Here is a 24,303-nt window from a genome sequence, read left to right as displayed (position 1 = left end):
GCCATATCTCCCTGGGTGTCTAATACTGCTTCAAACTTATCGTGGACAGAACAGGCTGATGAGTTGCCCTTCCCCTTTTTCGCTGACTCTTATACCCCCATAAGACATAACAGAGACTAAACCTTTCCCTTTCTCATTTTCCCGTCTCTAGAAATGGAGCCATCATGCACCCCATTGCTCAAGCCCAAAATTTGGGAGTCATGCTTGATTTCTCTTTCCCTCTATCCCCACGTCCGATCCATCAGCAAAACCTTCAGCTCTACCTTGAAACTGCTTCCTAACCTCTACCACCTCTCTCTGCCTCTGTTCCTAAGAATTAGTCCAAGCTACATCATCTCTCACCTGGACTCTTGCCATAATCTCTCAACTTGAAGCCTCCCCTAGCCTAATCCATCATACACCATATCAAAACGCCTTTTAAAAACTTAAATTGGTCATGTCATGCCTCCATTTTAAGCCCTCAGTAGATTTCCACTGCACTTAGATTAAACCCACATTTCTACCAGAGGCTGCAAGGCCCTTCATGACATGGTCCCCTCCACCTTCTCCAGCCTCACAGTACACAGCTCTCCCTCACTCATCATGCTCTAGTCACACTGACCTGCCTGGCCGTGCCCTGCACTGCAGAGCAGAAAACAATCCTGTTTGCTCAGTCTTTACACTCTCAGAGTCGTCAGCCTCTGCTCGTATTTGGCTGTTTACAGGTTCAAAAGTGAGGGGAACATTGTCACTGGTACCCTGGGCGATAAGGAGGTAAGTTCCACCAACTGCTATTATTTCCATCAGCAAGTCTTATATAAACTTGTCTGCCAGTGGTTTGGGTGTAAAAAGGCTACAAAAGCCTGAATGTCCTGAGGCAAATTGCAAGATTTATAAACCACGAGCCATGAAAAGTAGAACAAGTCAATTTGCTATGAGAACATGGAAACTCCTGCAGATTACCGAGGTGGATTCTATTGCTCTCCCCATATTGTCACTGGCTGTCCACCTCTCCTCATTCATTCAGGCATCCCCTGTGTGCCATCACTCTCGGGGCTGTTTTTTACATATACAGGGTCTCATTTTGACAGACAGCATTGCTCACAACCTCCCTCCCACTTCCCCCAACCCTGCCATTCTAATACCTAACCCAAGCTCTACCTTTCCATTGCCATTTTCCAGGTTCAAGTTCACCCTACGAGGCTTGGTGATACAAAGGAGATACCAACTCTCATTGAGTTGAGTTGTGACCAGATGCTTGTGACCGACAGTATTGCTTGTGACCCCTCTGATGTTTCTTCTGACTCCCCAGATACCCTCTAGTTGCCTAACTTACTTTCTGTAAGTACATTACTCAATCTAACAAGATGTGCCCTATTACTCAAAAGACCCATTAGGGAGAGAGAGGAAAGTTTGAATTTGGCATGCTGAGGTAATTTTGTGCAAGTATTTTAAAACTGATATTCATTTTGTCAAGTGTAAGGGATGGTGATTTTGCTACGTATTTTATGTTCAATTTTGTACTGTAATTGCCATTGCTTCAAAACTGCTGGTTAGCTCAAAATGACTTTCTGATTACATTTTCGATCCCTTTTTCCTTGCTCAATCTAAAAAATCGCTCAAGTGAAAGAGTTTGCAGGCAGCAGCATGTCCCTGCTGATTACTTTGCTAAGATCAGATTTTCAGGGAGCAATCAGGGAGTCTCAGAGAAGTCTGTGTATGGGCTTTGCCTACACTTGCAAGGGAAGAGGAGGAGGTCATAAGAGGGTTAATTCAGCTATATTCTACCAAGCCTGAAAGTGCCACAAAAATTGAGGTAACAAGATTTAACAACAATAAGAGAAACAAAACCACAAAATGTGAAGGCAGAGACAGTTGTTTTGAATCAAACGTCTCTCTCAAAAATGTCACCACGTATGGAAATCTGGTTTGCAAAATCAGTGCTCTGACAGGGGGTGAATAAACTGTATTATCTGAAAGAGCCATCCCTTTCAGATTTCATTTTACACATGCCTAAAGGATTTGCTTTGCTTTGCCATGTATAATCACAATTAGCTATGAAGCATAAAAATTTAATTACAATACTTTAATGTAATATTAAATTATGGGTATGTACATAAATATAAATAAAATAGGACTTGTTTAAAAAGTGAAACATGGGGCTTATGAATCACAAAAACAGTGAGTAAAAACTGTCAACAAATTCTGACTTATATTTGCAAAACTCCGTATTTCAGAAGGTCAAAAGTGTACACCAGCAACACATTCTGTGGAAACGTTCAAGAGTAATATGAATATAAAGATAAAATTAATAGCCTGCAGGAACAGACACCAAGGAAATAAGCCTTGTGCATGCCTAGACACGTCTACATGAAACATCTCTTCTGGCCTCACCTTTCTTGAGACAAGGGAACTTGAACAGTTTGACCAGTCCAAAATCATCTCCGGACACCAGCACGGAGCTGTTGTAGTTCGCATCCACCGAGTTGATGTCAGTGACGTCCGTGTATTTCGGCCAAATTCCACTCACTTCCGGGCCTTTCACACACGTCCAGGAGGCCCAGGGGATCCCTTTGATTTCTTCTTTACTTGCTAACGGCTTCCCCGCTGAAAATAACGAATAAACATTCATGTAATATTACATTTATTTTTTAAAAAAATATTTTTTTATTGATTTCAGAGAGGAAGGGCAAGGGAGAGATAGAAACATCAATGATGAGAGAGAATCATTGATTGGCTGCCCCCTACTGGGGATTGAGCCCACAACCCGGGCATGTCCCCTTGACTGGAATCAAACCCGGGACCCTTCAGCCCCCAGGCCGACCCTCTATCCACTGAGCCAAACCAGGTAGGGCTGTAATGTTACATTTATATAAAAAGCAATTTTATTGTAAATGGCTAACACGGATTCCATATTTTTTCACATATGGGAAATATATATGAAATAGCAAGCAAAGAAAGTACACACAGAAGTATGCACCTAGTAATAGAGCATTAACTAATCTGACAGTGCAGAGACTTTAAAAAGTTGAAGTGATATTATGTTACACATTAATTTATGTTGATTAATTTTTCAATTAATTTCAAAAATCTAAGATAAGATACTATTTGCAGTAAAGATTTATGTTAATTAAATTTTTCCTCTTACATTAAAAAATCATAAAGATTATAATACAGAAATTTGTCTCTTATTTATGACATTTTAGTATCACCAACTGTTACTAAATGAGTATTAGGTAAGTCAGATGAACCACGTATAAAATTTACAGTGGGGTGTTACAAGTAAAAATTATATTTTTAAAAATGCAATTAATACATTTCACCAAGTAATCAAATAATAGGGGCTTCCACTTATCAAGAACAGAGATTTGAGACTAAAGCAATCACAGTAAATAAAAAATGTGACCCTCAAATCTTTAGTATTTTTAGTGTTTTGTAGAATTTTTTTCTTTCTTATCTCTAAGCATTCTTTGTGTATATCCTTTATCGTAACAATTATAAGTATTTATGCCCAGTTGATGCCTTGTCTTTGCATGGTATTCAAGATCTCTCTTATGGTGCAGTTATTTTTTATTTTAATGTGTCCCAATTTATTAATCTCTCCTTTGAGAGTCCATGATGTGAGGGTCTTGTTTCTGAAAACATTCCTTGCCCTGAGGTCATAACAACATTCTCACAGTTTCTTCAAAGTTTTGCTTTTCACGAACATCAGTGCCTGCGTGACTTACATGGCATTTTGTAGAACAGTCGTTCTCCTGCACCATCATTCGTCTGCAGGTATTTACTGTCCAAAGACCAGTCAATGTGCGTAATGAAACTGAGGGACTTGTTGCATTCTCCAATTTTCTTATACCGCTGGGCAACCGCGTAGACGTCGACTGGGCCATCATTGGATCCCACTGCGAGATAAGAACCATCTGGAGAAAATTTCATTTCATGAATGACTTCTTTTCGATCTTTGATATGAACCACTTCTGTCATATCTCTATAAGAATAAAGAGCAAAGCGATAAGCAGCAAATCTAGAAATAGGAACCCCAGGTCATGTATTAAAGTATATGTGTCAGAGAAAAAAATGTTTGAAAGGGAGGAAGTTCCTACAGGAATTAGAGAATTAACTTCTGAAAAAAAGATATAAAACTTTATTTAAAGTTTACAGCCAATTTAGAAAAAAATTAATATTTAAAATAATATTTTGAGCTTTCAAAGAACCAATAAAATTTAATGAAAAGCATATTTGCGTTCATGTTCAATTATCTATTATTTTTCTCTAAAATTTTTGTTGAAAAATTGAGGTTTATAAAATTGTTTTAAAATATGTCATGGAAAACAGTAGGTATATCAAGGTTAGCATAAAAATAAAAATCCTTTTTATATTTTAAGAACAAGAAAACTGCTTATTGCTTTTTGCTACAAGAAGAGCAAATTCAAAAAGCAGAAGAGGAAAAGTCCTTATTTTTAATGCTAAGTTGTTATGGAATTATTTAACTCTGACTATGAAAGGGCAATAATGCACACATTGAATCACCTGAGTATCCTATGTCCTTTCTGACCAGATTCTGATAAGAATTTCTGCCCTCACTTGAAAGTCACTGAGGGTTTTCCTACAACTGAGACAGGATTATGATTGGCAGGTCCCCTGAGCCAGTAAGGATGCCTTCATCAACTCCGAAACAAACTGAATGCATAAACAATGCCAAATATTTGCTCCACATAATTCCTCACACCGGCTGTCACTTAATAATAGCACCACAGTTTACTACAATGTCACAAAATAGGTGTGGGGGGATGCTTTCTGTGGTGTGTGTGGGTTTGTTTTTTTTTTTTGGCTTGGAAAAGCTATTAAAAAGAAAAGAAAATCTAGTAATTAGCCATCTTTCCACACATCACTAAGCAGGGAAAGAAAATGTTGCCCACCAATTTGGTCGTAAGTTATGTGTGGCTGTTAATGCGAACTCAGTGTAATAAACCATGCCAAGTGCCTTTTTCAAAGCTATCTAGAATTTGCTCTGTGCAAAACATGCCATACCTAATTTCTGGCTGCATTTCCTTTCTGTAATCACAAAATGGGTGAGCCAAACGAACAGCCAATGCCTTTAGAGGAATTACAAGGGTGGGTCATAATTTTTATCCTGTAAAAATTATATAGGGGATTAATAAAGTATGAAATATTCTGTCTTATTGTCAAATGTGGGTGGTAGACATCTTTGACGCAAGCTCACCTCTAGCAATCTGGTGCTGTTGGAGGCTGCTCTGCTCCTGCTTCCTCCTTTCCTGGCTTACTACAAGCACGTCATCCCTCACCTAAAACCCGTGGGACCAGATGAGCTTGGGAATTCACTATTCATTAGACTTTTTTAAAGGTTCACATATACTATGCCATGTAACATCACCAGTAGGGACTGGGGCAGCACCCTGCATTGATGCATGGTTATTCCTGCTAAGAGATTAATAGGTTATATACAGTCTCACATCAGTCCACTGAGGCAGGCTGTGCTGCCAAGTAAGTCACCGGAGAAAGAGGTTTGTATTTTCAGAGCGTGGATTTCATCATTACAGACAGGACTGTGAATCTGTACTGTTCCTATTTGAAAGAATAGGTGCCCATTTCCCCTAAGGTCCCAGCATCTATTTTGACCAGGAGAATCTTAATCCTAACAAAAGAGCCTTTTTTTTTTTTTTTACTTTTCTTTAAATACTATTTTTCAATTACAGTTTACATTCAATATTATTTTGTATTAGTTTCAGGTGTACAGCATAGTGGTTAGACAATCAATATATTTTACAAAGCGGTCCCCAATATTTCCAGTACCCACCTGACACCATACATAGTTATAACAATATTATTACTATATTCCCAATGCTGTACTTTACATCCATGACTATTTTGTAACTACCAGTCTGTACTTCTTAATTCCTTCACCTTGTTCACCCAGCCCCCACCCCCTCTCCCATCTGGCGACCATCAGTTTGTTCTTTGTATCTATGAGCCTCTTGATTCATTTATTTTACAAAAGAGCATCTTTTAATACCATTTTCAGGATCAGTACATGCCTGACTCGGAGAACAATGAAAGAGCCGTCCTTCATGCCCAGGGCCAACTGGGACCCATCGGGGCTGAAAGCCACACTGCGAACTGCTTCCTCCATGTTACAGCGGGCGATCAAGGCGTGGTCAGCCAGGCTCCACAGCCTAGGCACAAGGACAAAGAAACAAAACCAAACCGACGCTCACCACCAGGCCACCCGAGGCAGGCAGGCCTGCTGAGCACAGTGTGATAACAGCAGGAAAGGAGGCGGCCACTTCACACTCGCGTCCTTCCTGCCGGCACGGCACGTCTGGGAACCCGGGATGGGGTTTAGTCTATCTCTGGGTCATTTCCCCCATTAGAAATACCCAGCAAGAAATACGAGATAACATTTCCAAAGATTTTTATATTCATATATAAAAAGGAAATTTTAAACACTACCTTCACACAAAATCTTACTTTTCTCTTTGGAAATTAAAAATTGTTCTTTACGCATGCCAATCGTTATTAATAACTTACAGGATAAGAAGCACTACTAGATACTATTATTGTATCATTGTTCATATATATATATATATATATATATATATATATATACCTTTCTAGTAACTGTTATTTATGCACATATAGATTAAAATACACATTCTGTTTTGCTGGCCCCCCTAGAAAGAAAATCCAGCTGAGAACAGCCAATGATAGCCCTGCCCAAGATGGTTCCAAAGTCAGCTGTGCTCAGTCATATGCCAGCCTTCCTCATAAGCTCCCTGGGTGCCCCACTGCTGACAGGCCCACTCATGGCTGGGACAGGTACTCTCCACAGTGCCCCTGGCTGATAAGCATGTTACTGCTGAAGAAGCAGGGGTCAAGGGTCAAGTGCAGCTAGCACACACTTTTCAGCAGCTCCGGAAACCCCTATTCCAGGCACCTCAAACTGGGTAAACATGAACTAAATTTTTGAAGCTACGAACGAAGGTTTATATGTGAATTACAATTGTGGTACCTGATTTCTCCCTGTTAGTACTTTTAAGACAGTCTTCTCTTAACACACAACCAACATCTGTTAGGCAGACCGACAATTGAGAATGCTGCCACAGAGGCAAGAGTAAGTCACACGTGGTGGAGTTTCTCTAATGCATTCTGCCATCAGGAGGGCTGGGGCCAGCTCCTCACAATGCAGAGTTGCATGGTGAATAGTTTGCTGATCCTTTAGGCAGCGTGCACTGTTCAGTCTGAAGCTTATGGTATTCTTTCAATACCTCCTCGTCCATTATTCATAATCTCATGCTGTTTTTAGCCATGTACTATTTTCAGCAATGTAAGTTTTGCTTTACCCTCACTCCTCAGTGAACTGTACTAGCCTTACAAAGTCACTCAGCTAATCTTTCTCGGGAAATTATGACTTGTATCCTTTCTACATTTCCATACTCCATGTAAACTTACATTTAAAATGTTTGGCCAAATTAATGGTTGAGGAGACCAAGACAAATTCTGGCCATCAGGGCTCCTTGGGGAAGTTTGCGATTCTGAGACTCAACACATTTATCAAAATGCGAAAGCCAAGGACTCTCTTGAAAACATTTCCCTCTGGATGGTTATGAATCCAGCTTCTCAGGTGTTTGACTAACGTGGTGGCATTGTTTTGGCTGTTGGGGCAAAGCTCTGAGTGATGGAAGGAAAAGGAAGAGGAGAGAGTGAGTGAAGACCAGTGTAAGCCAAATACACATTTATGTCACGTGAGGGGACAACTGGAGTTGCCTTCACTGATTTTTAGATTGATGAGGCACAGTGCTTGGCAGAAACTAAAAACTGATTTTTAGATTGTACTTTACTGATGAGTATATTATTGTATCTTGATTAGATTCACAGACATATAGAGTAAGGGCAGGGGTGGGGGAGCAGGAGCCCTAGTCTAATTTACAAGGTTCTATTTAAACTATTAAAATCCAGAGGCAATCATCATCCAATTGATTAATCAGTCTCTTCCTCTCACCATCACTCAGTCTTTTCTGACCTGTTTGTTGTTAAGCACATTTAAAGCCTAATTAAATACGAAAATCCTGAAATCAGTGTAATAGTCTTCACCTTACACTTTTAAATCACATGTTCAGGCCTTCAACAGTCACACAGATATTGGAATCATACTAATTTGCTCATTTTACATGATGCCACGCTCTCAAAGAGGAAAACGTGATCCATCACGAGACCCTTTGGGGTCCTAATAAAACCGCAGACTTTCTCAGGAACCAGCACTTTCCTTTGACTTGAGGACACTGTTCAAGATTTCATCTGAGAAATTACAAAGAAATCATTATTCACCCACGTGCTGAAGACAACTTTGCAAATCGCAATGTACGTTCTGTTCTAATGGTTATGAGTGAGTGTCTGAGCCGGTGAAAATGCCGTGCAGGCCCCGGCCATGTAAGCACATACGAGGAGCGAAGGTATGAGGGGAAGATGCCGTTAACACGCAGGAGTGCACTTAGCTCCCAGAACCGGAAGCCACTCTCACCAGTAGTATTTTCACTTCTAAGAACAATTTCATGACTTATGATGGAGCCAAACAAAGATAAAATACCAAGAAGTCAACCGCTGTTGAGCTCACTGTCTTCACATTCCATGTGGAAGCTGTGTGGCTCTGCCCTGTGGTTTAGCCTGTTCCTGGGTAACAAGCAAATTTGGCCCAAATAAATCTGTTATCCCAAGTAAGTCAGTGAGGTGACAATGGCCACCGCGGGGTCCTCACCTGACAGAGCGGTCGTCGCTGCCAGTCACGGCCAGCGGCTTCTTGGGGTGCAGGGCCAGAGCCCAGAGCTCCCCCTCACAGTGGCCTTGCAGGATCAGCATGGGCTTGTCTCGTTCTCGCACAATCACCTCGAATATCTCGCTGTCCTGGGTCCCTGCTAGGAGGCGGTCTGCTTTCCAGCACACGCTCCGGATGGAGAGGCCTGGCAAAACCAGAGACGGCAAACAGAAGCAGGTCTTCACATCACTTACAAATAAGAGAAAACACCTAAAGTAAATACCCTTTCACCAGGACAGCGTCCAGTGCAGCACATTTTAACAATTCCGGGGGGTGGGGAGGGGGAGGAGTGGGGGAAAAATCCACATATCAGTCCCTGTTAACTCACCAGTTCCTTACACGTGCCGGTCCTTTCCCCCACCCCTCGAAACCTATTCTGCAAAAGCGTGTTCGCTTTTTCCTGTCTGACTTGGGATGATTATCTGTTTTTACGGCTGGATATTCATTTTAAGGGGAGAAATTGGTCTTTATGAAAGCCTAACCCTTTTTGAAATTATTTCCTTTTGACTTGTATGGAAAAGTTAATAATTACTTCACTCTTTAGGATGTTAACATTGCATTAAAATTATATGGGGCGGGTACTACAGAATGCTTAACTATCCTATTAGGCAAATTGAATATGTATTTGATCAGAACCCAGACTCATTTTGTGGGATAACAGATGCACCATGTCCCAGAAACATGCAAATGAAACTCTAATTTCAGTCTCAAAATATAATCAAAACATCAAACAATTGATGGAATCTTCTCTGAAAGCACAGTGTTCCTTTTAAATCCAAACTTCCACCTCTGTCGCATGACCCCCCCTTCTTGCCCTGCAATGAGTGTGACCTCTCAAACTTCCTGCAGTCTCTGTCCCTTACTGTGTTCAATATGTATTTACTCACACAGTGAAGTTTCTCATGTCTGAATTAGAAAAACAGAAGCAATCCCACTTTCATAACGACTTGAAACCAGGTAAGGATGTGATAGGCTTTGAGTCTTTAATGTAGAACAAGCATGTCAAACTCATGGCCCGCATGCCTTGTTTATTTGGCCCGGGTTAGCCTTTGAGTTTGACATGCTTGCTGTAGAAAGTACAGAAGTCAGAACACCTGGGCTTTCACCCTGCTCTACACCTGATTGGCCACACAAAGAAGAGTCCCTTTCACTCTGGGACCAGGCTTTCTTCACATAAAATGTAGACTATAACTATGGAGACCTTGTAATTTATCATCGAAACTGGGACCCACCAAAAGTAAAAGGAGGTTCTAAAAAATAATTAAATTTACATAATTTTTAAATTTATTTTAACCAAGAAAGTAGTTGTATGATATTGAAAGACTGATGTATTAACTAGTCCTATTAAAACATTTTTAATATTAAATTCTAATAATACTTCATTACAAGATAAAAAGTCTAAGCCAAAGGGATAAATAGGCAAAGCACAGAGGATTTTTAGGACTGTGAAACTATTCTGTAGGAATAATGCTAGATATACTTAGATATATGTTGTTACACATGTGTCAAAACCCATAGACTATAGACTATACAACACCAAGAGTGAACCCTAACATAAACTATATAGGCTTCGGGAGATAATGACGTGTCAACGTAGGTTCATCCATTGTAACAAATGTACCACTCTAGTGGGAGATACTGATAGTCAGGGAGGCTGTGTGTGTATGGGGTAGGGGACATATGAAAAATCTCTGTAAATTCCACTCAATTTTGCTGTGAACCTAACTGCTCTAAAAAATTAAGTCTGTTTTAAAAAAAACTCGGGGCAATGTTAAACCAGACAGGATGCTGAGACAACAGCAGGGTTAATTGGGGGGGGGGGGGGGGGAGGTATATGGATACTCTATAATTCTTAACTCTCTGTGGTCTTGAACCGAATCAAAGGAGAGAATTCATTTACTGATGTAATAGTAATTTTTGAAGCACAAAGCTATTTTCACATGAGATAACTCTCTTTATTCCTTGCTCTGAATTCATTGTTATGAGTTTTAAAAGGGAAGGAGCTAGCGCACAGGCAGACATTATTCCTGCTGTGAGGAGGAAGTTGGAATACCTTGGCAACGGCTAATTCAGGGTCAAATCTTTAGCTCGACTTACACAGAAAAAAAGAGAGAGGACTCAGCGCTACAAATGAAAACTATAATACAACTGATTTCACAAAAGTCCAAAAGATTATAAAGACTGCTATGAACAATTATATGCCCACAAATTGAACCATCTAGAAGAAATGCATACAGCCCTAGAAACATATAAGACTTCCAAAACTTTATCATGAAGAAATAGAAAATAAGAACAGACCAATAACAAGGGAGGAAACTGAATCAGTAATAAAAAAACAAACAAACCTCCCAACAAAGAAAAGTCCAATACCAGACGACTTCACAGGTCAATTCTACCAAACATTTAAAGAAGAGTTAATTAATTAATTAATCAATCAATAAATTGTGAATGAAAGGAGCCACATGCTAACCTGACAAGCTCAGGGGAGGCCTGTGTGGCTGTCTTGCAAACTCAGAGACCTAAAATAACCACAAAAGATGGTCTGAAAATTAAATATTTAACTACAAACAAGTTATAGTGGGTAGTCATGTCCTAGTCCGATATCTTCCCTGACAAAGATCACCTTAGATCTTCTTTACTGAGCCCATTTGCCTTTTTGCCTCTAAGATAACATATCTGTGAGATGTCTGGGTAACTTGTAACTTCCTTCTTTTGCTGGAGCCCCTGGGGCACAACCAAATGTGGTGGGCGCCAGGACAGATACTTCAAATTCCTTCATTATCATGTTAATTGTTCCTGTACCCACTTAAGTATGTGTCCATCATTTTACTTTTTATCCAACCCCAGGGGTTTCCCACCGTTTGACTTTATCCCACCTCCTTAATCTATCACCAATGAATTTCATGTAGCCCACCTATGTCCCTCCTTTGATGGCAATGTATAAATACAGATGTAACCCACCATTTCTTCGGAGCATTATCTCAATTCATTGAGGTTCTGCTTCCCGGCATATGTCGACAGTTTGGCTCAAATAAACTCACTAAAATTCTTTACAGGTTTCAATGGTTTTTTCGTTAGCAAAATCAATCCTTCTGAACCTCTTCCAAAAAATACCACAGGAGGGAACACTTCTAAACTCGTTTTAGGAGGCCAGCATTACCCCGATACCAAAACCAGACAAAGACACTACAAGAAAAGAAAATAACAGGCCAATACTCTTAATGAATATAAATGCAAAAATCCTCAACTAAATATTAGGAAACCAAATTCAACAATGCATTGAAAGGATCTTACAGCATGATCAAAAGGCATTAATTCCAGGGATACAAGGATGGTTGAACATTTGCAAATTAATCACTGTGATACACCACATTAACCAAATGAAGGATAAAAATCATGGTAATCTCAATAGATGCAGAAAAAGCATTTGTCCTCAGTAAACATGAGCATGTCACTTCTCCTCATGGCCTCCCACAGTGTGTGTGTCCAGTCGCTTAGGCTAAATGACTTGAAAACTAAAATTTCTCCCAAAGATCTGGCATTGTCTTTGGTCCAGTGTGCAAACATTTAATCTCTCCATCACCCTCTCGATTTTTTACCATCTTGTTTTGGGGAACTAATTCAGAAAGGTATAAGAATAGTATAACAAACAACCTACCACCTGGAATGAACAAATGCTAACACTTTTAAAATATCTGCTTTGTCTTCCTTTTCTTAAAAAGAGGTTTAGGAACAAAGAAGAACCTTCCAATCAGCCAAGACTACTGAGCCAGTCGAGTTACACAGCGTCTCCAGACTGTGTCCAGGGAGCTCTTGGATTCCCCAGTGGAGCCAGCAGAGAGCCAGCAGAGAGCCAGGATGGGAGAACTCAGGGCGCCGAGTCTGAGGATCCCACCCTTGTTTTCCCCTCAGATCTCCTAATCTGTTTTGCAGGAGGTTTCATTTGAAAAAAAGCGTTCCGCGGAACCAACCAACGTAAGATGGAAGCTTTACACAAAGCAAAGGCAGTGAAGTCAAATCGATATAAATACAGAGAGGGAGGGAAGGGGAGATCGTGAGAGTTGTTCCATTTTCATTGTTTACAACATAAACGTAATGAGCTGTGAACATTTTCTCTCAGAAACCAGCTCAGGCTCTTCACAAACACTCAGTGCCTCGAACAGATACATTGCATCTTGTCACATCAGACAAGTCAGCCCCAGGGGTCCACCCATGACAATAGACAGGACACCGCCATTCTCACTTTCTACATAACCATTTCAAGTAGGAATTGCTTCCTGAAGACACCTCAGGAGGTGGAGAACTGTATTCAAGTTTCCTAATCACGTTCTCTTTTCACCATTTCTGAACCTCACTGCTGCTCTGCACGCAAGCCAGAGTGAGAAGAGAACAGCTCGGTCTCTGCTGGGCACATTCTGGAGAGTCCCTGGGGAGGGGCAGGTCCCTGGCAAGATTCTGATAGCATTTCCCTTCTCTGTCTACCCATCTGGCTTGGTTTTAACGTCTCCAACACCAATGCAGAGCACAGTAATGTGGTCTCCTAGCCAGGCTGGCCACTGCATTGGGAAATTATTAAGCTGTCCTTGCTTCATTATGTTCTGCTCTGGGAGTCCGAAAAACACGAGGCAATGTTTGGAATATGGTTGTAAATCCCCCATAGTGAACAGAGACCCGGGAAGAACCATTCTAGTTATTTAAAACCACAGAAAGGCCCTTTTGTTCTGGAAAGGTGCGTGTTTAAAGACCTTTGTCAGTATGAGCTGGAGGCATTGTGCTGAGTTTGTAAGGTGTCCACATCTTGGACACCATCGCCTGATCTGCAGCGTTGCTTTCTCTGTAGCTCATCTGTGAGAATGTGGGGCTCTGGCCTGTGCTTGGTCCAGACTGCCAGCAGACGGCAGTAGAGAGCAACCACCCACTTAAACCAAAATCCTCCAAGACCAAATTCTCATCAGCCCTCTGCCCAGTTTTACATTCAGATCACAGAGTGGGAAATAGCGTCCTTCTAATCCTCTCTGTGACAGCCCTGAAACCCAGGGATGGGGAGATCTGGAGTCCAGGAACATCATGAATATTAACACAGACTTAAAGGACGTTGCTTATTTCCCATTAATTCATTGAATGGTTAAGGACACAGACTGGATTTATATCCCAGCCCCATTCCTTCCCAGCTGTGTGACATGGAAAGCTATTTAATCTTTCAAATCTTCAGTTTCCTCATCTGTAAAGTGGAGAGAACATTAGGCCTCACACTTCAGAGCACTGTTATAAAGATCCAATACAATAATATATTCAAAAACTTCACCCAGTGTCGGCACTTAGAAAATTAACCAATAACAATGAGTTATTGTCATTTTAAGCAGAAAGTTTTGGTGCTTTGTTGGGGTTTTTGTTAGTTTTACATCTCAGTGGAGACCCACCTGCTGCACACAGGGTCACATTCTGGCCCTGGGAATGGTCTGCACCAGGAACTATGAAGAAATTGCTGCATGTGCCCCCGTGTGTTATAACTTACTCGTTGATTATCATGCTGATGCGCCAGCACTGCAGACCCTCAGAAGGAAAGGCTATGGTCCAACACACAAAAGAGAGAACTATTTTGGGAATAAAATGGCTTTTCCCCGCAATTATTTGGCCCAAGAAGGGAAGACTGGCAGCAGGGAGAGAGTTGGTACTTATTAGTGATCTTAAATCTGGTGCTCCTGGGCCTGGCATATGGTAAAAGACCCAGAGCAGCTGCTCTGCCCCTTCCTGGGCCGCGGATTCTACATGGAAAGTGTTTTTAAAATACAGATGTCTGGTCCTCCACCCAGCGTTCCTCTGGTGGGTCTGGAGGAACCGCAGCCCCCTGGGGCTGAGAACTACGTGTTGAGAACCACTACCAAGCTGTTCCCCAGACTTGAGCCAGGTTGTCGAAAATGCTGATTTCCAGGCTTCAGCCCCAGGTGATTCTGATGTAGTGATTCTTCAGCCACATGTTGGGAAACTCCACCCCACTGCATTAGAAAGCCCAAAGATGGCAAAAGAAAATGCAACTTTCAGGAGTTGATCTAGTCAAACAAGCAAGCCCTATGACTGGGGACGAACATCCTCACAGACATGACTCAGCCCTGCACCCAGAGCTCTATGCACAAGCCAGGAATGCTAATAACAACTCAGGAGCAGGCCCCCAGGGACAGTTCAGGGCCCTATGGGGCCAGTAAACACCTGTTGAATAAAGGAGGAAATTACAGCATAGAAACTTATATTATTTTCCCAAAGTCCCACAGTGGAAACAGTTTGCTGAAAATCTATACAGAAGAGGCAAGAGGATGACAGATGCCTTGCAGAAGATTCCTGTGAGGAAGAACCTGTAATTCTAGAGTGCAAAGTGAAATCTACCCTGAATATACTGGGAAGCAATAAATCACTGGGGATAAATGGAAAACGGTTAGAATTATTTCAAGCCACAGACACTGAATCTGTCAAAACCTAACAACAACATGTCAACAAATATGGAAAACAAAACAATGGCCTACAGACTGGAAACATTCAATATACACCCCAATCTTCAAGACGGAGATGCCAAAGAGTGCCATAAACAGAGGGCCATCGCTCTGATTTCCCACGCAAGCAAGTGATGCTCAAGGTGATGCAACAAAGGCAACACCTCATACGGATGCAGAAATGCGACATGTTCGAGCTGGATTCAGAAAAGGAAGGGCATCGAGACCTAATTGTGAACATTTGTTGGACACTAGAGTTCTCTAAAGAATTTCAGAAGAAGGTTAGTCTGTTTTATAGGCTATGAAGCCTCGGACTGTGTAGATCATGAAAAGCTCTGGGTTGCTATGGATGCCTCAGCATTTGATTTTCCTGTGCCGTGGACAGGAAGCTACCATCAAGATAGAATATGGGAAGACAAAATGGTTTCCTTTAGGCAAAAGTGATAGACCAGGGTGTATTTTAAATCCCTAATGTTTAATCTGTACACAGAGCATATCATTCAAAAAAAAACTGGACTGGATTCAGGAAGGAGGAGTGACAATTCCTGAAAGAATCATCAATAGCTTAAGATATGGAGAGGACACCATCTTACTGAAAGAAAATAGCAATGATTTGAAACAACTTCTGATGAAATGGAAAGAAAAAAGTGCCAAAGCAGGACTGCATTTGAACATCAAGATGACAAAAATCATGACTACAGAAGAGATATACAACTTTAACATAGACAGTGAAGACACTGAAATTGTTCAAGATTTTGCTTTCCTTGATTCAGCCATCAAATCAAGACTGCAGCCCTGAAATCAAGAGAAGGCCGAGACTCAGAAGGGCAGCGTTGGGAGAACTAGGAAAGATCCCCAAGAGCAAAGATGTGTCATTAGAGACTAAGGCTAAGACCATTCATACCCTCATTCATATTCCCAATTACTATGTACAGATGCTTAGATTGGACAGTGAAAACGGATGATAAGGAAAAAAGTTTGACTCATTTGAAATATGGTGTTGGAGGACAGCGCTATGGACACCCTGGATCACTAGAAAGATTTACAAGTGGGTCCTAGAGCAAATTAAACCTGAAATATTGCTGGAGGCAAAAATGACAAAACTGAAGCTGTCCTACTTTGGGCACATTATGAGAAGATGGAGTTCTTTGGCAAAGACAATAATTCTGGGAAAAATAGAAGGCAACAGACAAAATATGAGATGGATTGACTCCATAAAGGAAGCCACAGGCATGGGTCTACCAGAGCTGAGCAGGACTGATGAGGACAGGACTTCGTGGACATCACTCACTCATAGGGTCACCAAGAACTGGAGTTGACTCGATGGTACCAAACACACACAAATAAGGAAATTACAGCACAGAAAGTTCCAATTATTTGCCCAAAGTCCCAGAATGAGCAAGTGATACAGATAAAAGGAGAATTCAAGCGGTGCAAGTCTGGAATGAACTCACTTCCCCACAAAGTTATTTCCTTTCTCTGTGGATGTGCACCCAGGACATAGTACCGAAGATTAAACAGGACAAGGTGATGGCTTTTTTCTGTAAACCTAACCTTATTAAAGATGTAGTGCCGAGGAGCCCCTCAGCAAAGAGGTAAGAAGTAAAAAAAGAGTGAGAGGAAGAGAGATTTCACTCAGACAAAAAGAGGGCAGGTGGGAGAGGGTGAGGAAAAAACAGCAGGGACCTCTGAACCCCCTTCCCTCTGCCACCCCTCATTAAAGGGAGCTGAAGCCACTAAGGAGGCGGACCAGGGGCTCCTGGCCCTGCTTGCGGTTCTGGTGCTGAAGAGTAATGCTAAAGGCAGAGTTTGGGAACCTGAAGGAAACAAGGCTTCCCAGAGATTCCTGGGTACCGATGACTGGGGGACAGGTCTGGCCTTATGATTTGTGGGGCCCAATATAAAATGAAAATGTCAGACCCCTTTGTTAAAAAAAAAGGATTAAGAATTTCAAGGCGGCAACAGCACAAAACCAGATCTCCTGCCCGGGCAGCCAGCCCTGCCTGAAGGATTACATTGCATCCTGTACGCAGAGTGCCGAGCACAGTGGTCGCCATCCAGTACGGGAGCTGCTGCAGGAGAGTCGCAGGGCTCTCCAAGGGCTGGGCAGGGGCTGGTCCTAAACTGGACTGCAGGTCGCCTGCAGCACCAAGTGCCCATGGCCTGCTGCTCCTGTTTGCAAGGGTCTCTGCCTGAGAATTTCTAGCAGAACCTGCAGTGAAAGCTACTCCCTACAAAATCTGGTCTATTTCAGCGTCTATAGGATTCCAAATCCTATAGTCACAGGAACTCCACACAGCCTAAGGGGACCTCAGAAGATAGAGACACACCACTAGACGTGCTATGTCCCACCCCGGGGAAGGACCACCCAGACAGGTTTTTATGTGAGGCCAGCTGGGAAGGGGAATTACTACCAGAACAAACCAGACGGTCAGCCTCTTCGAATGTTCTCACACCACATTCCACACCACAGAGCATGAACAAACACCACCACACGCGACCCCTCCAGGCACTCCTCGCCCTCTCCAGCACCTATGCATGCTCCTCTGATGCGCCTCCACTTTCTCAGCACACAGTGAGGCAGGAGGCATGGCCCAAAGGACAACGGTGGACAGACAGGGAGGCAGGTGATAGAGGCGATGGGAGCAGCAGTGAGGCATGAAGCCACTCAACGGGCCAGAAGAAGAATCGGATGTGCTTGCTTTGTCTCCGCTGGAAACAAGGCGGTTCTCAGATTGGAGAATCATTTTTTTGAATGTTCTGTGCCAGGGTTTCTCAGGCACAGAGAGAGTTGGAGATCGCTCACCTCCCTATTGCTGGTTCTTGAGGGTCAAGCTTGAACACGGCAGGCTGACACAAAGAAGAAGGGGCTGCTAGTCCAGCCTAAAAACTCTGGCTCTTTTTCTGAGGAAAGTGGAAACCAGCGCAGTCGTTTGAGGAAAGGAATAATGTGATCTAGTTCGTAAATTTCAAACAATCCCTCTGGCTGCTATTCTGAGAATAGTGGCTGAAGCAGGAACACAAGTGATAAAGCAACTGCCGTGATCTATGTGAAAGATGGTGGTTCAGACCAGCGGGTGGGCAGCAGAGATGCTGAGAAGTCTTGTACCTTGGAGACTTCAGCCTCCTAACTCTTGCTCAACACTGAGGGAATGCTGGTTGGCCTAACGCAGAGTATCTCCAGATATAGAGTTTATAGTCATTCTACACAGTAACAATTCAACAAGTATGTATTGGAAATTAAAATAAATACACAAGACTCCAATAAAATGCCTGAAGCATGCTTTTTAGAAGAACCTATTCAGTTTGTAGGCACGTATCTGACACTTAGTAGATGCTTAATAAGTGCATATTGAATGGATAAATGAATAAGACACTTTATACTGTGTGAATAATTACTGTATTCTTTTAGACATAATCATTTATAGCCATTAATTCAAAGTCTTTTATCACCATAGATGTAATTTATTTTAGTTGACTTGCTTTAAGAATTATTTTTGGCTTCCCTTGCCACCACTATAAGTCATTTAAGCTTCATTATTTTACCCAGATCATAAATTTGTGTTAAAAATGACCAGACTTGGCATGCACTATTATTAAGTTAGGTGTGAGATGTGACTTAGATCCCTTTGTGGAATAAGATGGGTACAGAAAAACCAATATAGAACTTCACCTTGAATTTAACACTCATAGAGTTATAGGTAAGTATAAATACATATTATTACCTTTATATCCTTGTTCTGTCTCCCTGAGATCAATTTTGGTTATTGGTTTGAATTCAGTATCCCATAACCGTATACACCCGTCACGTCCACCGGTGGCAAAGCCTTCATCGCAAGGATACATGCTAAAGATTCCAGCCTGAAAATAAGGCAGATAACACTCAATGCTGCCATCATTCTGAATGTCACTGCAGTTGGGTCTTGATGATTAAAAAATCAAGACAAAAATAAAAACAAATCCCTTGTTCTCTATTGAAATCCTGACAATACAACAAGCAGCCATTTATAATATCCTTAATTTTTAGCTAGATTAAAAATTAATCCTAATAACCACCAGAGAAAACTAGTTGAAGAGCTCCTTTGCCATTACTAAACTGATTGCAGGTTGTAAGAAAATTATTCAGAATTCCTTGGTCAAATCGGATATGGAAATCATAAATTCCTTTACATGAAAAGAGATCGTTATAAAAAAAAAAAAAAGATGTGACAATGGATCACTACAAAGAAAAGTAAGACAACAAGGGAGGGATTTAATATAAATCGCTATCCAAATAATCAAGTAAAAAATATCCTGGCTGGGACCATAAACACTTCTACAGGTACAAGCTCGTCTCAATGAACATAAATTACCGTGGCGTTGGCTTAAGCATCATTGAAGATGCCTTTTCACATCTGAAATAGTTTCATAGTTTAAAGATGCTTGTCTACAGGAAAATATTTTATTTGGTCTGCTTAAAGTGCTACAAGTGAATAATGTTGACCTAAGATCTAGAAAGAGAAATTAGGTTCCTAAGGTAGCTATGAATGAGGACAAATACTGACCTCTGAATTGTTTTAAAAGCAGTTTAAAACATAATAATCAAAGCTAAGAAAATTGGTCTTGAACATACAAGACAATGAAAGATCTAAAATTTCACAGCTCTTTTGCTAAGAGTTGCTTAAATTTTTCTTCCTATTATAATAGGGGATCAATTTGGAGACAAGCAAATGACTATCAAATTTCCAGTAACATTTTACCACAGCTCCACTTACTACAAATAGTCTTTACCATTCACATCATCTCTGTTTTATCATCTGTAGACACAGCAACGTAATCATTTTAATATATGTCAAAATTAAGCAGAGTGGTCAGAAGTAAAGGTTGCCCGGTTCTTACACAGCAGACCATCAAAAGAGTTTGTCAATGGTTTCTGTTTGCATTTTGAGACTTGTGATGTGGACCTAGAAGTGAGGGAAATCTACCTTACTAATCAATGTAAAAATAGTTGTCTCCATCCTTGCTAATCAACATATGGGCCACAGTGACATCTCAGATCCACTGAGTCAGAATCTGCATCTCAACAAGATCTCCAGGACATTTGTAGGCACAATAAAATTTGACAGTGCCGGTCGATACAATGAAACTGATGATGAAATTGTTCTAGTCTTCTGTCGAGCTACTGCTGATGAATAACAACACTAACCAGCCAATCGATAATTGAGGTGAAGGCCAATTAAAGTATGATGCTTTTGAAACATTTCTTTTAGGTGAACAAAACATTTGGGGAAATATTTCAGGCATGTTTAGGGAGTGCTCAGCAGAGTTGGTTGATCCTTAAGGGGAGAAAAATACCAAATTTCCACATGGGAACACTTACACTATGTGCGCCTTGGACGGTGCGGACTAAATTGAGCCCTTTCCAGACATAGATGTCCCCATTTAAAGCACCAGAGTAGGTGATGTCTTCTTTGGCACACGCAAGGCAAAGGATGGTCTGAAGATCCCCCGTTTTGCCAAATATCCCTCTTTTTGCAGTCAGGGCATTTCCACATAGTGTCCAAAACTAGAAAGTAAGTGATAAAATTAAAAAAAAAAATAGAGTGTTCCAAGGCATTTCATTATTAGTGTTTGTTTGCTATGTTTTGATATATGTTACATAATTTGCTGTAGGTGAACTAGGTACACACAATTTAACTTATTTTGCTGTGACAGCAGAGAACTGCAAAATGCTTTAGCCAGCTACCAGCATAAAGAAAACTTATACTTTAAAATGTTCAAAGCTCCAAAATTCCAAAACATAACTAGTTATTGATTAGTAATTTAATATAAAATGTCAATGTTCCAAGAGTTGGGATAAAGTGGATGATGAATCATCACACTTTTGTTTGATTTCTTGTCAAATTATAGAACTAGGATAGATTCATTGTCGGGAAGTTTAGAAAAACAGAAAAGATAGAGAGGAAAACTGAAATTACCCACAACCTCCTGCTAACACACTGATATATCTTCTAGCCATTTTTTGGTGTATATAAATATATTTGGAAACAATTTCTTTCTAACTAAAAATGTTATAAATCGTCACTGTAAAAATGTTACTTAGAAATATGTTGTTAAAATATAAGCTATATTTCCATAGAGCCAAATAAATGCCTAGGCTTTTCAGTTTAGTGGTATAATTTATCATGTGGAAAACCATAAGCATGAAGCTTGAGCTACTTTATAGAAGGTAGCAGGGAGACTCTGTGGTTATGTAGATATTAAATATTTTGATTTAACATAGTTTTGAAAAAAAATATATGAAATGGCCTAACTCTAGTGCCCTATATATAGTCTATAATGGCTCTTTACAAAGGTCTAGCATTTAATCTTCTTAGCACCCTTGAAAAGAGGCTAAGACAGATACTACTATCCCCATTTGGGAGTGAGGAACAGAGTATTAAGTGGTTTGACGAAGGTCATGGCTCAAGGGGGGGTTATATAGGACATAATATTGAAATCCTGATCTTTGCCTTGAGAACGTTCAATCTAATGAAGATACATATAAAACAAGCGATCATTTCAAGGCAGCATATTCGGACTGCATACAGGTGGCAAGAAAAATTTAAGGAGAGAGAAGCATGTTGAATTAACTGGGACGAGCCAGGGTAGGATTTGCATCGCTGGTGAGGAAGAAACTGCACTAGGGCTCACAAGAGGAAAAGTCAGTGACAACCCTAATTTTTGGTGCCTGCACGAGAGGAAGCAACGGTGGTCCTCTCCGAGTAGTTGGGTGTCTGAGGTGGCCCTCGGGGAGGAGGAGAGACAGATGTGCAAACTTTTGAGACAATACAGGGTTCTTCTCACTAAAGAGGGAAGTGTCAACTCTGGTGATTCATTTCTCTGGAGATTGTTTTTATGAAAAGGCATAAAAGTATACATGGAAAGAATAAAAAGATAGGTATAAGCTTTGGTAATACATTTAATATTTCAGTATTAACTTTGAACATGAACAAACTATGAGATATAACTACATACTACATGCCAAAGAACTTGCTGTTTGTGGTGACCCTTAAGATACTTTTCTTTCTCACCCTGTCTCCCAGGCGTGAAGATGAAAAGGAGAGTAATTATTTCATAATTATTATTGCTTTAACATGGGGTGTGCACCTCTGCCCTGAGTTACTGAAATATTTCTAGATGGACAACCACAAAAAGTAAAGAGAGACCATTATCCTCAGACACAAAGGGTTTCTGATAAAATCACCTGATCAGATGATATAATGTAAAACATTGTGAATAATCAAAGGACTCTCTAAAAAGGCACCTATAAATGTAATGCCAAGATAGGTAGGAGATTTTCTCTGGAAAATGGCAAATCTTTGACCCATGATCTCTTCTTGAGAAGCACTTCCTGTTTGGAAAACAGTGACAGGTTAGGGTAGCAACACATCATGAAGCCCACATCAATCAGATAGAGTGTTATTGTCTATCTTCTCCAATCTCCAGTCACAGATTGAAATGCAAATTTTGTTGGAACTGGCAGCTCGCTTGGAGTTCATCTGGCCCAGGTAATCTCCAAGGTCCCTTCTGTCTCTGACTAGAGACTGGAGAAGGATCAACAGTGTCCACAAGGCTGGTGAGCTCATTTGCTGTGAAACCAACCAAGCAGACAAGGCTCAACTGCCACTGTTTTCCAGGCGTTCGTTTCAGATCCCTGTAGCTTGCCTGTCTGCAAAACCAGAAAGGGTTTCACCCTGGCTGCAAAAATGTCACGTAAGAATATTTTCTTGGGGTGAATCAAAGATTTTGCATTCACCGTGTGACTGGAACCATTCATTTGCTGTTAGGCAGCTTTTGGGGGAAAGGGTGGGGGGGATCCTAGAATTGGATGGAGAAGATACAGATGGTGAAAATAATTTGTTGAAGCCTGTGGAAATTTGATGTGGATTTCTTTCTAAAACAAATTAATGCAGAATGGCTGAGTGGGCATTTGCCGATTCTTCCATTTGAGGTAAAAATGCTTGCTTTTGCTTAGGAAAAAAATGCCTAAAACTGCTAAGACACAACAAATTTCACAGGATAAGCGGCTCGCAGTATTTTCAAGTGAAGTTCCAGGTTTTACCTTTCTCTGCTTCTAGATTTAACTGATTGAAAGTTAAACCAAGTATGAGGGAAAAAATAGGAAGAAGCTAGAGAAGTCTACCAATTAAGCAGTTAATCTATTCTTTTTAATAATCTGGGGGGAGGGGAGGTAGTTAAGCCATGGATGATCATTAAGGAAATAATTCCTAAGTGGAAAGAGCTCTACACAGGGAGCCAGAGACCGAGTTTAAATCTTACCTGTGCCAGCATTTTTGTGGTCCTAGGAAATGGGAGAAGAAGTTAACATTATTGTGCCCCTACTGGTTCCATACACTATTTAATGTAACTCAATAAATTCAGGAGCTAGTGATCTCCCCACCCCTTTTTTTTCCTAGAGGAAGAAACTCAGCCTCGGGGAGATTAAACAGCTTTCCCAGAGTCAAGTAAAGGGAGATAAAACCAATATTCAATATAACCTCCTGGCTCTTGGCTTCCTCACTATAGAATACGCAGGCTGGATGATGGCTCCCGGGTCAGGGTCCCAGGCTTCCAGACACAGCCTCACGGAAATCAGGCTCATCGTGAGCTCACGCATTTCTTTACGTGTAGCTCAAAGAACTGGATACCTTTGCCATATTTTAGACTGATCAGAAACTCATGTTGGCAGATACATATCTTGGATGAATAAAAATTGTTAAGGTGCCCTAGCTGGCTTGGCTTACTGGATAGAGCATCTGCCTGCGGACTGAAAGGTCCCAGGTTCGATTCCAGTCAAGGGCACATGCCTGGGTTGCGGGCTTGATCCCCAGTGTGGGGCGTGCAGGAGGCAGCCGGTCAATGATTATCTCTCATCATTGATATTTCTATCTCTCTCTCTCCCTTACCCTTCCTCTCTGAAATCAATAAAAATATATTTTGAAAAATTGGTAAGGTAATTAATATTTAACAGCTACAATGTATTTTATGGCC

At 41.0% G+C, this 24,303-nt stretch overlaps 1 protein-coding gene across 2 annotated transcripts in view; it reads right to left on the bottom strand.

The window, feature by feature from the left end:
• EML6 (EMAP like 6) overlaps positions 1-24,303 on the bottom strand; it is a 195,213-nt gene that overhangs the window by 94,084 nt on the left and 76,826 nt on the right. For both annotated transcript variants that reach the window (XM_054728320.1, XM_008162130.3), the window contains exons 5-10: positions 20,651-20,836; positions 19,017-19,152; positions 8,750-8,951; positions 6,033-6,170; positions 3,708-3,964; positions 2,374-2,586 (exon numbers count right to left, since the gene is read on the bottom strand). In XM_054728320.1, the coding sequence (XP_054584295.1) occupies positions 2,374-2,586; positions 3,708-3,964; positions 6,033-6,170; positions 8,750-8,951; positions 19,017-19,152; positions 20,651-20,836 (1,132 nt within the window). The remainder of the gene's footprint in view (positions 1-2,373; positions 2,587-3,707; positions 3,965-6,032; positions 6,171-8,749; positions 8,952-19,016; positions 19,153-20,650; positions 20,837-24,303) is intronic.

This window comes from Eptesicus fuscus, chromosome 16 (assembly GCF_027574615.1).
Source record: "Eptesicus fuscus isolate TK198812 chromosome 16, DD_ASM_mEF_20220401, whole genome shotgun sequence".
NCBI classification, from domain to species: Eukaryota; Metazoa; Chordata; class Mammalia; order Chiroptera; family Vespertilionidae; genus Eptesicus; species Eptesicus fuscus.
Note: the sequence above shows the minus strand (reverse complement) of the source record. Positions and strands in the feature narration are given on the sequence as shown.